Source organism: Chiloscyllium plagiosum, unplaced genomic scaffold (assembly GCF_037043375.1).
Source record: "Chiloscyllium plagiosum isolate Xiang-an unplaced genomic scaffold, Cpla_swu_hap1 HiC_scaffold_17, whole genome shotgun sequence".
NCBI classification, from domain to species: Eukaryota; Metazoa; Chordata; class Chondrichthyes; order Orectolobiformes; family Hemiscylliidae; genus Chiloscyllium; species Chiloscyllium plagiosum.
This window is the reverse complement of record NW_028270155.1, coordinates 40,558,284-40,573,308: the sequence shown is the minus strand read 5'-3', so window position 1 is coordinate 40,573,308 and position 15,025 is coordinate 40,558,284. Positions and strand designations below refer to the sequence as shown.

General features: G+C 38.8%; 1 protein-coding gene across 2 annotated transcripts in view; it reads left to right on the top strand.

Moving 5' to 3' along the window:
- LOC122558376 (nucleotide-binding oligomerization domain-containing protein 1-like) overlaps positions 1–15,025 on the top strand; it is a 44,007-nt gene that overhangs the window by 15,945 nt on the left and 13,037 nt on the right. For both annotated transcript variants that reach the window (XM_043706882.2, XM_043706881.2), the window contains exons 5-8: positions 2,725–3,159; positions 7,835–8,272; positions 9,452–11,180; positions 14,499–14,585. In XM_043706882.2, the coding sequence (XP_043562817.2) occupies positions 2,725–3,159; positions 7,835–8,272; positions 9,452–11,180; positions 14,499–14,585 (2,689 nt within the window). The remainder of the gene's footprint in view (positions 1–2,724; positions 3,160–7,834; positions 8,273–9,451; positions 11,181–14,498; positions 14,586–15,025) is intronic.

The window sequence follows — 15,025 nt, the reverse complement described above, 5'->3', positions numbered from 1 at the left end:
GCATGGAGGATAGCACTGTCATTTTCAAAAGGAAGTCCAGTGAACCTGAACAATCTGATGCATGTAATAACCAGCTGTCAGTTCATAGTGGGGAGACCTGAAAATGTACTTACATTGACTTAAAAGTGTTTGTGCAGGGCATGTGGGGCAGTGGCATGGGTATTATCTGCATTTGGCTGCACGTCTACATTCCTTCTATTAAGGCAAGCTAACCCTCTAAAGAGCTACCTGCTCTTTAGAATGCGACAGACCTGAGTATTGCTGTTGTCAACATTTGCTGCTGGTATCAGGCTGACCGTTCCCACCTCATAGAGATCTTCATTGCAGCCAATTGGACACTGAGAATATCTCCTGCCCAATTCAGGCATTTATTTTTAAAAATAGCTGAGGATTACTGAGATGAGGCCTGGAAAATATTCACATTTTGGGTTCTCAATCCTGCTTTGAAATTTGTTTTTTTTTTTACTGCTTAAATCCTGAATTTCAGAAGATAAATCAATTTTTGTCCATTGGGATTGAAAGTTGTTAATCATTTAGATTAGTTGAAGATATAAGGGAAAGGGACCCAGTCATAAGACACATTTTTGTGGGTTTCACTGTAGGCATTGAAATGGCATAGAAAATTAGATCCTGTTCCACTTGTGTAGAATGCCTTTATTTAATCTATAAAATGTAGTATATGAATTTATACATACCCCTAATGTCCCAGGCACTAGTAGGCTAGGGTTTATCTGAGGTAGTCAGAGCTCCTTGAAACTCCTGGCATATCTTTTTGATGGATGATCAGTCTACCCTTCCTCTTTCAAAGAACCCAGTTTTTGGCTAACAAAGCTGATTTATTTGGTCTGTCTTTATATGCACTTCTGAACCTGCCCCATGGCAAATAAGGCAAAGTCTTAAATTGGGTTATCTGATTCTACTGTTAGGAGACAGTGAGGACTGCAGATGCTGGAGATCAGAGTTGAGAGTGTGGTGCTGAAATAGCACAGCAGGTCAGGCAGCCTCCGAGGAGCAGGAAAATCAACGTTTCGAGCTGGACCTGATGAAGGGCACCGGCCCAAAACGTTGATTTTCCTGCTCCTCGCATGCTGCCTGACCAGCTGTGCTTTTGCAGCAACACACTCTCAACTCTGATTCTAGTGTTAATCCTACCATGGCTGTGCTGGGACCACCTCCACGTCATCATATCTTGCTCTCAGTACGGGTTGTCTTCCAGAACTATGTTAACAATGAATGTGACATTAGCATCATAGTGTCAAAGGCCTACAGCACAGAAGAAGGCACGTTAGCCCATAGAGTCTGCACTGGTCAAAAATGAGTATCTAACTTTCCTAATCCCATTTTCCAGCTCTTGGCCAATAGTCTACTATGCCTCACATTGCAAGTCAGGCAGCATCCAGGGAACAGGAGAATCGACCTTTCGGGCATAAGCCCTTCTTCAGGAATGAGGAACTTTCCTCATTCCTGAAGAAGGGCTTATGCCCAAAACGTCGATTCTCCTGTTCCCTGGATGCTGCCTGACCTGCTGCGCTTTTCCAGCAACACATTTTCAGCTCTGATCTCCAGCATCTGCAGTCCTCACTTTCTCCTCACATTGCAAGTGCACATCTAAATATGTCTCGAATGATGTGAGGGTTTCTGCCTCCTCTACCCTTACAGGAAGTGAGTTGCAGATTCTCATCACTCCCTGAGTGGAAAAAAATGTCCTCACTTCTCCTCTAAACCTCTTGCCCCATACCATAAATCTATGCCACCTGTCATTGATTCTTGCATCAAGGGTAAATGTTCCTTTCGATCTACCACATCTATGACTCCATACTTCTATAATCTCAATCATACCCCCACCAACCACCAGTCTCCTTTGCTGCAAAGAAAAAAATCCCGGCCAATCTCATAACCGTTCATGACTCGAATTCTCCAGCCCAAGCAAGATCCTGGTAAATCTCCTCTGCAGTCTTTCCAGTGCAATAGCATCCCTCCTATATTGTGGATTCCAGAATTGCAGAAAACACTCTAGCTGCAACCTAATCAACTTGTATCTTGGGGTGAAAAAAACATATTGGCACCTGTCTGAGTGTTCATTGTCAAGATCAACAAGGCATCTGTGACAAATCTCCATTTCAGGGACCTGGCCTGACATTTCCAAGTATGTTGTGTATTAATTCCAATAGCATGGTTAGCCCAGAAACTGTCTTCTTTCTTTCATGGCTGTCCAATTTCACCACGATGAGACAAGCTTTCACCAATAGAACTCTTTCACAACCAGTTCACATTCATTGCTGGGGAAAACACAATAACACAGTTATGTGTTTAAAAGTGATTACTGAACAAACTCCACAGAGGCCAGTCTCCCGTGACCAAGTCACCCTTTATTTACACATGGAGAGCCCTTGACATTGATCCAGCTCCCTCAGAGCCAGCTCTCAGTGTCAGCCAGGGCACCCTGATTGGACCAGATTAGCAGCCCCAATCAGGGAACTCATATTCTGAGGTCCACCTGGCTGCTTTTGTTGGAATATAATACAAATGTAACTAATACATTGGTTTACATCATACAATTGATACAATATAATGCATTTGCTTACAAAGAATATCTTCGAGCACCTACCCAAAGAAAATGGTGCATAAAAATAAGTTCAAAAGCTAGGAAAATGATCAATGCAGCACATTACAAGAATGGCAGTTTGTTTAAGAGATTCTGTTCCTCTTTGTTCTTTTTTTCAGTTGCTCCAAAAGTGACAGACATCATCAAACCAAACTATTTCCATACAGATGATTCAGTCTCTCTGGCTTGTGCAGTTCTCTGGTTCAAGCCGAAAGCTGTCAAAGTCTCTTGGTACAGAGAGGAAGAGGGTAACTTCCAGAAAGTTCTCATCAGTAAATGGAACAGCACCTCATCATCTGTAAAACAATTGGAATACAGAAAAATCGGGGATTATTATCAGAGTGAACAAGACAAAACAATGTACTTCACGGAAGGAGAACATGACATTGCCATGTCTTTAGAAAATCACAAAGGAAGTGGAGCATACAGTTTAGTATCTCAGCTCACCTTCAGAAATACAGAAGCTACAAAAAGAAAGCTGATATATTCTTTTGAAGTCCAGCATGATGCTCTGAAACACAGTATTTCAAAAGTTATTGCTTTGGAAACCAAAGGTGAGTTACATTTATTTTACTGCATAATAAAATTAGAATTGTATTAGTCAGTGTCAAAATTGATTAAATAACAAAATAGGAATTCTTTGACAGTACATAGCTATGCATATGATAGCCTTCATATTATTGTGCGTAATATTAGCAGACAAGACTTCACATATTTAATTTAATTCCTCTGTCTAATATTTTAATAACAGGTACAACTGACACTTAACGTAAAACATTTAACATGATAAAATTTTCCAAGCCACTTCACAGGAGCATTACGAAGTTTGATTCTGAGATAGTAGGAGATGTTAGGACAGTTGACCAAAAACTTGGGCACAGAGTGAAGAATTAAGCTGTGTATGGTAGGAGAGAACGAAATCGAGAGGCAGACAGGTTAAGATAGAGAGTTTCAGAGCTTTAGGACTAAGGCAGCAGATCACCAATGGTGGAACCCTTAAAGTTGGAGATGCACAGGAGGCCAGAATTAGAATAGTCTGGGAATTATAAAGGTTTGTCTGGAGAAGTGCACAACAATATTGAGCAGGAAGATCATGGACAGGTTTGAAACAAGTATTAGAGTTTTAAATTGAGACATTGTGGGAGTAAAAGTCAATATAGGTCAGCAAACACAGGGCTGACGGATAATCAGGACTTATTGTATGTTAGGATATGGGCACCAGAGTTTCGATGAGGTCAAGCTTATGAAGGATGGAATATGGGAGGCGATCAGGAGAGTTTTGGATAGGTCAGGGCTAGAGGTAACAAAAGCATGGTTGACTGTTTCAGCAGCAAATAAACTGAGGCAGGAATTGAGTTAGTAGACATCATGGAAGGCAGGGCAATAACCTATTTTACATGGGTAAATTATTTACTTAATATAATGGTCAAAGAAATGTTATGCAGATACCTTGTACACTCATCTCTTAACATCACACTATGACATTTACGGTGTATTTGAAAATTTGTTGCCAATATGTCCCAAATAAAGTGAACAGAAGGTACTGTCAGGGCCTCAGAATATTGACTCGATTGCTAAGTTTAAAGTTTTGGTAGCTCATTTGCTGCTCCTTTTACCCATGTCAACAACCTTAATGTGATTTTCTTTGTCCAATGAGCAGAAATTTAGTTGTAGTAAAGAGAATAAACAGTGAAAGTGTCCAGCAATAGAGAGAAACAAAGTATGTTCTTGTTGGAATGATTCGAAGAGCAGCCTTTAAACGTGATGAGCGAACGTGTGGCTAAATTAACAGGCTTCCAGCAAGCAGATTTCTCTCAACATTTTCCTGATTTTATACAAAACTAGTGGTAATTGAAGGGTAAATTATTTTGTAAGCTAAGCAATTTGTTGAAACTAATTTGGTCTCAAAATTTCAAAGCACCTAATGGTTCTTCTGGAAACAAAAGTTTTAACAATTGTCAGGTCATTGCTCTTACATTTTTCTCAATTTTAAAAGATAAAGCGAAGAGGGAGACTAGGAAATGTTGGACAAAACTATTTGCAGTGAGATCTGGATCTTGTTGCATGGCTGTGGTTAAAAACTGCTCTTGCTTAAAAAGTCTATCTGTGTATTGACTTAAAAACAAGAAATCTGAGCAGGAACAGTGACAGACAGATCAAAGATACCGATAATGAACATCAGGAGAAGGAACTTGGGCTGGGCCTGTATGTTTTCTAATGGTGGTCTTAAGAGAGTAAGATGTAGAAACAGCAGTTGACATTCAGCCTATAAATTATGCTGCACCATTTCATGAAATAATAACTGAACTGATAATTCCTCAGTTCTACCTTTTTACCCGATCCCTTTAACCCTTGATTGTCTTACTAGTTAAAAATCTGTCCATCTCAACTTTGAATATAGAAACTTAGAAACTAGGAGCAGGAGTAGGCCACTGGGGCCTTTGACCCTGCTCTGTTATCCAAGCTGATCATGGCTGATCATTCAACTCAGTACTCTATACCCGCGTTCCCCCCAGCCCTGATGACCCAGTCTCTACAACCCTCTGTGATAATGAATCCCACAGACTTATTATCCCATGAGAGAAGAAATTTCTCCTCATATCTGTCTTAAAAGAATGACTCATCACTCTGAGATTATGCCCTCTGGTCAGAGATTCTCCCACAAGGGGAAACACTCTCTCCACATCTACCCTGTCAAACCCCTAACAATCCAGTATGTTTCAATAAGATCACTGTCATTATTCTAAACTCCAGTGAGTACAAGCACTACCTACTCAACCTCTCCTCATAAAAAAACCCCTTCATACTCAGAATCAACCGAGTGAACCTTTCAGTGACAGTATACTTTTTCTTCCATTAAGGGATCAAAGCTATTCAGTGTTCCAGCTATGGTCTGACAAGTGACTTGTATAATTTTATCATGTTGTCCCTACTTTTATGCTCCCATTTCCTTTGAAATAAAGGCCAACATTGCAGTTCCCTTCCCGAACACCCTCGGGTAACTGTCTGTATGGAGTTTGCACATTCTCCCGTGTTTCCTCTCGGTGCTCTGGTTTCCTCCCACATCCAAAGGTGTGCAGGTTAGGTGAACTAGCCATACTAAATTGCCCATGGTGTCAGGGATGTGTAGGTTAGGTGTATTAATTAGGGGTAAATATAGGGTAGGGGAATGAATCTGGGTGGGTTACTGTTCGGAGGGTTGGTGTGGACTTGTTGGGCCAAAGGGTCTGTTTTCACACTATAGCGATTCTGTAGGGATTCTATGAGATTGAATACTAGCTTTTTCTGTTTATGATTCATGCGCAAGAACCCCCAAATTTTTCTGCACTGCAGCCTTTAGAAATCTTTTTCTATTTAAATCATATTCAACTTTCCACTAAAAATGTGGTGCTTGTAGATGTTCTGTTGGGGGCTGGGCCCAGAATTCTACCATAATAGTGGTTTGCTCTTTCTACAAGTAGATCTTCTTTGCAATGTGAAAAGAAGTTTCGTAACCTCACCGAAGCAACCAAGACAAGCTATTTAAAGCCACCTTACCTTTCACTACAATCTCTTTGTGTGTGTGTACAATATCTTCACAGTTGCAGAGGATTCAAAGATGAAAATAAGATCTTATAGTGACAAGCAAAGGCTTTTTGGACGTCTTTCTGCCTGTTTTCTCAAATTGGTTAAGGTGTGGTTCGAAACTTAAACTAGTTGGATGAACATCTTATTCACAAAGAGGGCCATTTTGGACAACTTGATAGATTGCACGAATCATGACAACTTTCAATCACAGTATCCAACATGACATTGACAATGCAGCACTACCTGGAGGGAAATGGTTTGCTAGTGCTGGTGGAAGTTTTTCCTCCTTTTCCAGTGATGTGGCCTTAGCCTGCAAGCCCTTGTTATTTCTTCTTCCAGTTCCTCTTATGGGAATGCCCATGGTGAACACTATGATTAAAAACTCCAGTACAGAAAGCTGAGCATGAAAATTTTACCTGCTTGAAATTGTGGGAAACCAACTGAAAATAGTTTCTTTTTCTATTTTTCAAAGTTTATGTTTTAAATAGAAATTGTCAAGCAGGTAATTCAATCACTTTTCTTTTGTTTTGAAATGAGTCAACCATAACTCTTGTTTAAGTGATGGAATTTCTGAGATCTGATCTTCTTATTCTGTTGTTTGCAAACATGCGGCACTCTGCAAAAAGGGAGCATCTTCTATCTGCAGCCAATTCCACTGGATTTTAGATTGAGCGTACCCTGCCTTAACCAGAAATGCTGCTCCACTGCACAGAATTCTACAATATTGTCCAAGTATTCTAAGCATTTTGGAAACTAACTTTACAAATCAGAAAACACACCCTTGACTTGTTTACTTCAGTAGTAAGAGGTTCTAAAATTAAATTTTAGCCCTTTGTAAAATTAGCTTATCCATGACAGAGCTACCAAAATTAACCTCAGCATCTGAATTGTTTGCAACAATCCTTGCCGTTCACCGAGTGTGAATGTCAGATGGTGCAAGATCAGTCTCTGCTCAATTGTAAAGAATGGATCCGGTATCAGAAACCAATAGACATCCATGGTTCTACACTTGATCAAAGAGTCAATACCTTATGCAAGAGAGAGAGGAGAAAGATTATTTCATATTCCATTCCAAGTTATGATCCTGAAATACCAGCAACTTACATACTGTGGGGTCCTTGGAGGAAAGGCAGAACTAGCTATTTTTAATAATTTACCCCATTTCCCATGACTTTTACCTACTATGTTCCAGAGAACTCAGCAAACATCCCCGACTTATATGTACAAGTTCCTGAAGTAGATAATGTAATTGTGAGCAACCTTTAGCACATTCATTGCATTACTCAGTATTGGAGGTATCTGAGAGTTACTCTGGAAGAAGAACGTTCCCTGGATTGAGGTAGCTCCTTTTTAGCAGCAATAGCTTCAAACATTTAAGGGGACCCCAATACCTGTTCACTGAATGGTCAAACACACATAGGTAAAATAGACAATAGCAACCCTTGTATGATTATTTGGGAAATAAATATTGTATCTGCATTACTTAATCTGTGAAATAATTAGAACTTCAAGCCATGATTTAAAATTGCCAGACAAGTTAATGCAGTAGGTTACAAAATTGAAAAAAAAACTATAAGTCAGTCAATTTTGTGTAATATGGTCCTATTAGTTCTAAAATTTAGCTTAGTTTGATTTTTAATGATTTTGTAACATTCTTAACAGGTGCTTGTGAGGATCCTGGATATTTTCCATCACAATTGAAGCGTGCTGACTGGGCAATTAATGCTATAGAAGAAGGTCGTCGAACAGTGGTAAATTACATCAGCCCAAATATACTGCCACTTTTAAACCTTTTAGTGAATAAGAAAATAATATCTGAAGACGACCACAATGCAATAAAAGATAAACCAGACGTTGATAAAGGGCGAACTCTTCTCGACATGCTAAGCCACAGAGGTCAGGAATCATGTGCTAATTTTCTCAATGTACTGCAAGACACAGAAGACTATTATCCTGGTTTAAAACAGTTTATAACAACACTACTGGAATCCTACACTGACAAAGTTGACAGGCCAAGTATTGATCTTCTCCATGAAAACTTACCAATTGTTTCATTTGAGGGAACCAATGAAAAAATCCAAATAACCGATTTCCCTGAAGGTAGGCATGATTTGTAAAAGATAAGTTCTTGGGTATTAGTAACAAATGACATCTCCACATTTAGTATTCTAGTATTGTTAATAGCTTGGATCCATTGATTTTGAAATTATTTAATATTGATGGGAACATAATTTAAACTCATTATAGATAAATCTGTATTGATATAGATTATCCTAATGTTTCTGTTCACTAATTTTGATGAAAGACTTGGACCCATTGTCACATCTGTATTGATGTTGCTTGGTTTGATGTCTTCACACTTAAAGAGAGCAATTTTCATCCCAGTTTTGGAAGTGGGTATCATAGTAGGAAACTCCCAACATCAGTTTCCAGCCAGAGTTACTTACAGGCACTCCTCCTAAATTGGTCTTTTCATCATGTTCCTCATCAGCTATCCCATTCACATTCAGGTCACTATCTAATCCAGGCCATCTACTCCAGAATAGCATGCTTCCACCCTACTGATTGTCATTAACTTGTGTAGTGCCCAGTTTTATCAAGTTCACTTACACTGAAAAATTCTGCACATTTCATTCTCTTTGATTTTTTTTTCGAAGTTCTAATTGATTTACATTGCAAACACCATGGATTCCTGGATTAGATTGGATGGAAGCCATGCCATTATTATTCTGAATGGTACATCAGAAAGAATCAGCTACTTAAACAAAGGACAGCTTTCAATTCTATGGTGTCTTGTCTTCTTATACTGAATGCACCAGCGTTCATTTTTATAGCACACTGTGTTTATTACATTGTGGAATGAAGTACTTTACGGTTTAAACAAGTTTATTGGGTACCTTATTATCTTTCTACAAGAGGTATTTGAATTCCTAAAATGATCTACAATTTATCAGATGCCTTACAATCCTTTATATACACAAGTAAGCCTCCATTATTCAGGTTACAATTATTTTGTTTTCAGATAAACCTTTTTTGTAGGGCAAAGTCCTGTAGCAGATGTTGTCATATAGGCACAAATACTAATCTCTTTAATTCAACATAAATCAACCTTGTGCAGCAAGAAAGATTAAGTTTGCTTTATTTGTTTTCATTAAGTAAATGTACAATATTTGTACTATATTAAGTATGGTGACACTGTCAGATTTGCTGGGGCTTTGTCCATTATAGGAGAAAATGCAAGTTTCACCATGACTCATTACTTTTCTCTTGTAATTACAGAAATCTCTGAAGTTGTGACCATTCATAAAGGAACAATAAAAGCACAAATGGAGAGAATTAAACCATACTTTGCATTTGATAACTCCAGACCTTTGCTACAAGAACATTTCACCAGTTTAGTCATTCTTAATGTTCGAGAAAGGAATAAAACAGAGCATGAACTCCTACAACACAGGGATTATACAGCATGTGAACGTATTGATTTAAGACAGCTCCTTTCACCATCTGCACCTGGGGAAAAACCACCACGAGTCTGTCTAGTGCAAGGAGTGGCAGGAATAGGCAAAAGTGTTATGATGCAAAAAGTCGCTCATAGTTGGGCCTGTGGAACACTTTATTCTGGGTTTAATATACTGCTGTATTTCAGTTTTCGGGAGTTGAACACAATCAAGGAGAAAATTAGTCTAACTGAGCTTATTATACGTAGTTACCCTCATCTGAGAGCAGTGTGCACAAAGATATTAGAATGGCCCAGTAGGATTCTGTTTTTATTTGATGGATTGGATGAATTCAAATCCTCTCTTGATTTTGGCATTTATTCACAAGTTCACATCTCCATTGCTCAACACATGAACCATTTGATTGCAAGTATCATAAAGGGAGACCTTGTTCACAATGCAACCATCCTTATTACATCCCGCCCAACCACAATTGATTTGGATAACAAAGCATATTTTAATCGTTGTGCTGAAATTTTAGGATTTTCCAAAAATGAAATTGCTGCATACTTTGTGAAGTGTCTCAAGGATAAAACAGCTGCTGAGCATGTCTTTCAAAAGGTGAAGAGCATTGATTCCTTATTTGGACTTTGCTATGTTCCTGCATTTTGTGACATTCTGTGTTTCTACCTCCACAAGTCCTTTCACTGTAAAGGCAAGTGGTCTCAGCTGTCTTCCTTTCCCAGGACAATCACAGATTTGTTCCTCAGATTTACCAAGTGTTTATTGGTCTGTAACAATGATGAGGAAGAAGACCCTGAGTCCTTCTGCTTAGAAGATGATGAAGACAAAAATGAGATCATTAAATTAGCACAACTTGCATGGGATGGAGTCACCAATAAAACAATAATATTCTCAACAAAAGATATTGAAAAGAATATCACTCAAGGCAAAAATTCCTTCTGGAAAAAAATTCTCACCAAAGAAAGCCTGAAGATGATGCAGTCTCACATTTGGCAATTTTTCCACTTGACGCACCAAGAATTTTTTGCAGCACTATATTGCATTTCTGCAAATGAACCTGGAGTAAATCATGTTCATAAAGCCTTCAGTTCAAAAAGCAGTGTGTTTGAGATTGTACTGAGGTTCACTGCTGGCCTGGTGTCTCTCAGCAACAGAAAACTTGTGAAGCAATTGGTACCTAATTATCAGGTTAAAGATAGGGAAGTATTTGATGCTATCAAAAATGTTGCTGCAGTTGAAGTTCCTAAAGAAGACACGCTGACTCCAGAAAACATTGTAAAGTACACAGCACACAAAAGACAAAAACTTACAGCCTCACATTGTCTCTATGAAGCAGCAAATGAAAATTTAACACAACAAGTTGCTTCCCAAACTAGTGATACTGTAAACTTTTCTTACATCTCTTTGAATGTGACTGACTGCACTGCAATTGCAAACCTTCTGTCTTACCATACAACAATTGAAACACTAGAATTAGATGGATGTAAAGCTGGACCTTTGGGTTTCCAAAGACTCGAGTCTGTTTTCTCAAGAGTCAAGACACTGAGGTATTAAAATGTGTTCTTCATATATGAACTCGAAGAATTGGGAATGCTCTAGAATTTTGGTGACTTGGTCATTTTATCTTTTAAAGATACAGCAATAAGACTTTAGTAGATTTATGTTTAATATTAAATTAGTTGACTAAAGTGTCATGCATTGCATTTAAATGATGCTAGGAGAATGTGTCCACTTTGGGACCCTCCAACCACATGGCATCAATGTGGACTTCACCAATTTCCTCACTTACCCTTCTCCCACCTCATCCCAGTTCCAACCTTCCAACTCGACACCGCCCTAACGACCTGTCCATCTTCCTTCCCACCTATCCACTCCACTCTCCTCTCTGACCTATCATCTTCTCCCCCACCTCCATCCACCTATTTCACTCTCAGCTACCTTCCCCCCAGATCTACCCCTCCCTCCCATTTATCTCTTCACCTCCTCAATTCCTGATGAAGAACTCTTGCCTGAAATGTTGGTTCTCCTGCTCATCGGATGCTGCCTGACCTGCTGTGCTTTTCCAGCAACATACTCTCGACATTGAAATGATGCTGTCAACAACCTTGACATATGCATACATTAAATATTAAGGTTGCTTTTTTGTTTTCAAATTGAATTTTTCTGCAATTGATACATTTATGTTGTGGCTAATATTTTAAAATCTTTATTACAAATTCATATTTTTAAAAATCCACAGAAGCTAGAAACCGGAAATATCTACTTTTGTTACAATTCAGACATTTGATATTGAAATTTCTTAAACAGTAACAAAAAATGAAAATATTTGATTGCATATATTGTATTAATCTGGTATTTACCATAGTTTAGAGAAAAATGATCTAACATAGTTACATGCAGGTCCCATAAACAACTTCGGTTGGTATATAACTATCAAGTGACTGTGAGCAAACTCTGAAAATGTGTGTCTTGAGGCTGATCCTTTATGTGCCACAGTGGTGCAAGCCACTCATTGTGATGTCAGCTATTGCTGTGTAACATTATCATCTCTGAGTCAGTCGATTCTAGATTAGCTTTGAGCACATACTTCAGGCTGACTTTCTGCCGTAATAGCAGATAGTGCACTATCTTTTGGATTCGGCATTAAACTAAGGCCTGTGTACTCTCTCAGGAAGATTTAGAAGATTTCATGTTAATATTCAAATAAGCTATCTTGTCAATAGTTATCCCTCAAGTTACATCATTAAGAAAGATTATCTGGCCTGTAACCTTATTGCTGTGTTCAAGTTGTTTGGCAGATTTTCACATCACAAGTGACTACACTTGAAACATATTTTATTGGGTGCAAAGTGCTTGGAACATCTTGAAGTCACGAATACTATCTTATTAAGTACAAAACTTTCAATGTTATTAACTTTAAGGCAATGTTTGCTGACACTGGCAACTGAGGGCAACTACACATGTGAGCTCATTTAGAAATGTGCATGTGCACAGTTCCAAATACAGTGTCATCACATAGATGTAGTTCGTGTGTGACATCACATGCAAAAGTATTGTGCACAAGAATTTGAATAGGGTTTCAGTGGTGGGGAAAGGGTGCATGGGACAGTTTTGGTGGGTGGGCGGACACTCTTTTTCTATGGTCCTCCCAGTCTCCCCTCATTCCCACCCCAACAAACCCAACCCCAATGTAATTTAAAGCAGCGCATGGTTCACATATGCTGGTGTCAGCAAACACAGCCATTGCTAAAACTTCCATCCATGCCCCTGTCACATAGGTTTGGCTGTTCCAATGTTCTCCTGGTAGGCTTCATAATTCATTAAATTTCAACTCAGCAAAATCCCCTGCCTGCATTCATCCATGATCCATCACTCCTTCTTCCCATGTTGGCTCCGGATCCAGCAGTGCCTCAAATTAATTCTCATCCTTCTAATTTGAATTTGCCAATCATTTTATTGTTCCTAATTTCTCTAACTCCCTATAATTCTGCCTGGAAACTCTAGTTTCATGAGCATTCCACCCATAACTGGCAATCGTGCTATCAGCCCCGATATTTTGGATTTTTGATCTAAAACCCCATTGCCTGTTACCTCCTCAAAATCCCAATTTCAGAACCCAGCCTTAGGTCAATTCTCTGTACCTTTTCCTACAGGTCAACAGGGAGTTAGTGGCCCAGTTCTAATGCTGGTGGACACAAGTTTGAATCCCACCATCTTACATAGTGAATTATTAGTTCAATTAATAAATCTGGAATTAGAAACTTGTCTTTTAGTCACCATAAAACCATTGTCGAATGCCATAAAAACAATTGAATTGAATTGAATATATTGTCACGTGTAACCAGACACAATGAAAAGCTTTGTGGAAACAAATCCGTGAAAATAAGTCTGACTCATTAATGCCCTTTAGGAAAATAAATCTGCATTCCTTGTTTTGTCTGGTCTACATGTGACTCCAGACTCATAGCAATGTGATTGACTCTGAACAATGTCATTGAGTCTTTACTCCCCTCTTGAAGTGGTCTAGCAAGTCACTCAGTTGTATCTAACTGCGACAAAGTATAATAAAAGGAGTGAAACTGGATTGACATTACGGCATTGTCAAAAACAACAAGAGGGCACCCATCCCAGTCAACCCTGCAAAGTCCTCTTTACTAATCTTAGGAGTGAGCTTGTGTAAAAATTGCGAGTTGCTCCACAGACCAGCTCGATAAAATCCTACAGACGGCACCAAATCTTCCATCAGCTGTCACCCATCACCATTTCCAGAGATGGTAACACAGTCAGGAGGGAGTTGCCCTTTAACATTTACTCTGGTCCTTGTGAAATCTCACTGCCAACTACCATTCTTTGCAACTCCCTTAACACCACCCCATCCCCCTACCCCACCACTGTAAAACTGGCCTTACAACATACTTGACCTCATCCCCACCAATCTACCTGTAGCAGGTACATACATTCAATACCAGTAGGAATGAACAGCACCTAGTCCTTCAGGTGACACAGCCCTGCTTTCATATTGAGGTTGCTGTCCATTTTGCTGTGGGGAATGGAATAGGTTTCAAAGTGATCTACAACTCAAGACTGGACATCCATGAGTCACTGTGGGCCATCAGCAGGAGCACAGTTGCACTCATCTACAGTCTGCAACCTCATGATCTGGCATATCACCCCCTCTATCCTTATCATAAAGCCAGGGGTCAGTCCTGGGTCAATGAGAAGCATAGGAGGCCATGAACAGAAATGACCTACCTAAAATTGAGTTGTTCACCCAATGCAGCTACAGGAATGAATATTTCATTAGCTGAAGAATATTCACAAATACCAGGTGAACAAGATGATGATAATTTTCCTTTCATTCACAGTTTAGAGGGAAACATGCTGGAAGATGAAGGAGCAGAGATCATTGCAAATGCACTCAGAAGTAAGACGTGCAGAATAGAAATTTTAAGGTAAATTGCCTTCATCTGTTTCACATCTTAAAAATGGCAGAGTGGATAAAATCAAATATCAATTGCAAATTTTGGTTCACGATGAAGATATAAACTAAACAAAATGTTGTTCGTTAAAAACTGACTTTTTACGAGTTAAAATTCACAGCCAAAGAATAACAAAGTTAATTCTAAACTCTTTTCTTGAACTGTTGTATCATTGTGTTGATCAACAGTTTTGTTTTCAGGTTCTTAACTTTGTACTTTATAGAAGCCTGGACTTACTTTGTATATCTAAAAGATTAAATTGTTAAAAGTTATGATTAGTACACTATTGTATTGTTATTTTTGTTTTATTAGATTGTACTGTAGCTAATGCCAGTACAGAAATTGGGAGGACTCATTGAAGTAAATGATTAAAAAAAAATCTGTTAGCATAGAAGTAGTATTTAATCATTGGA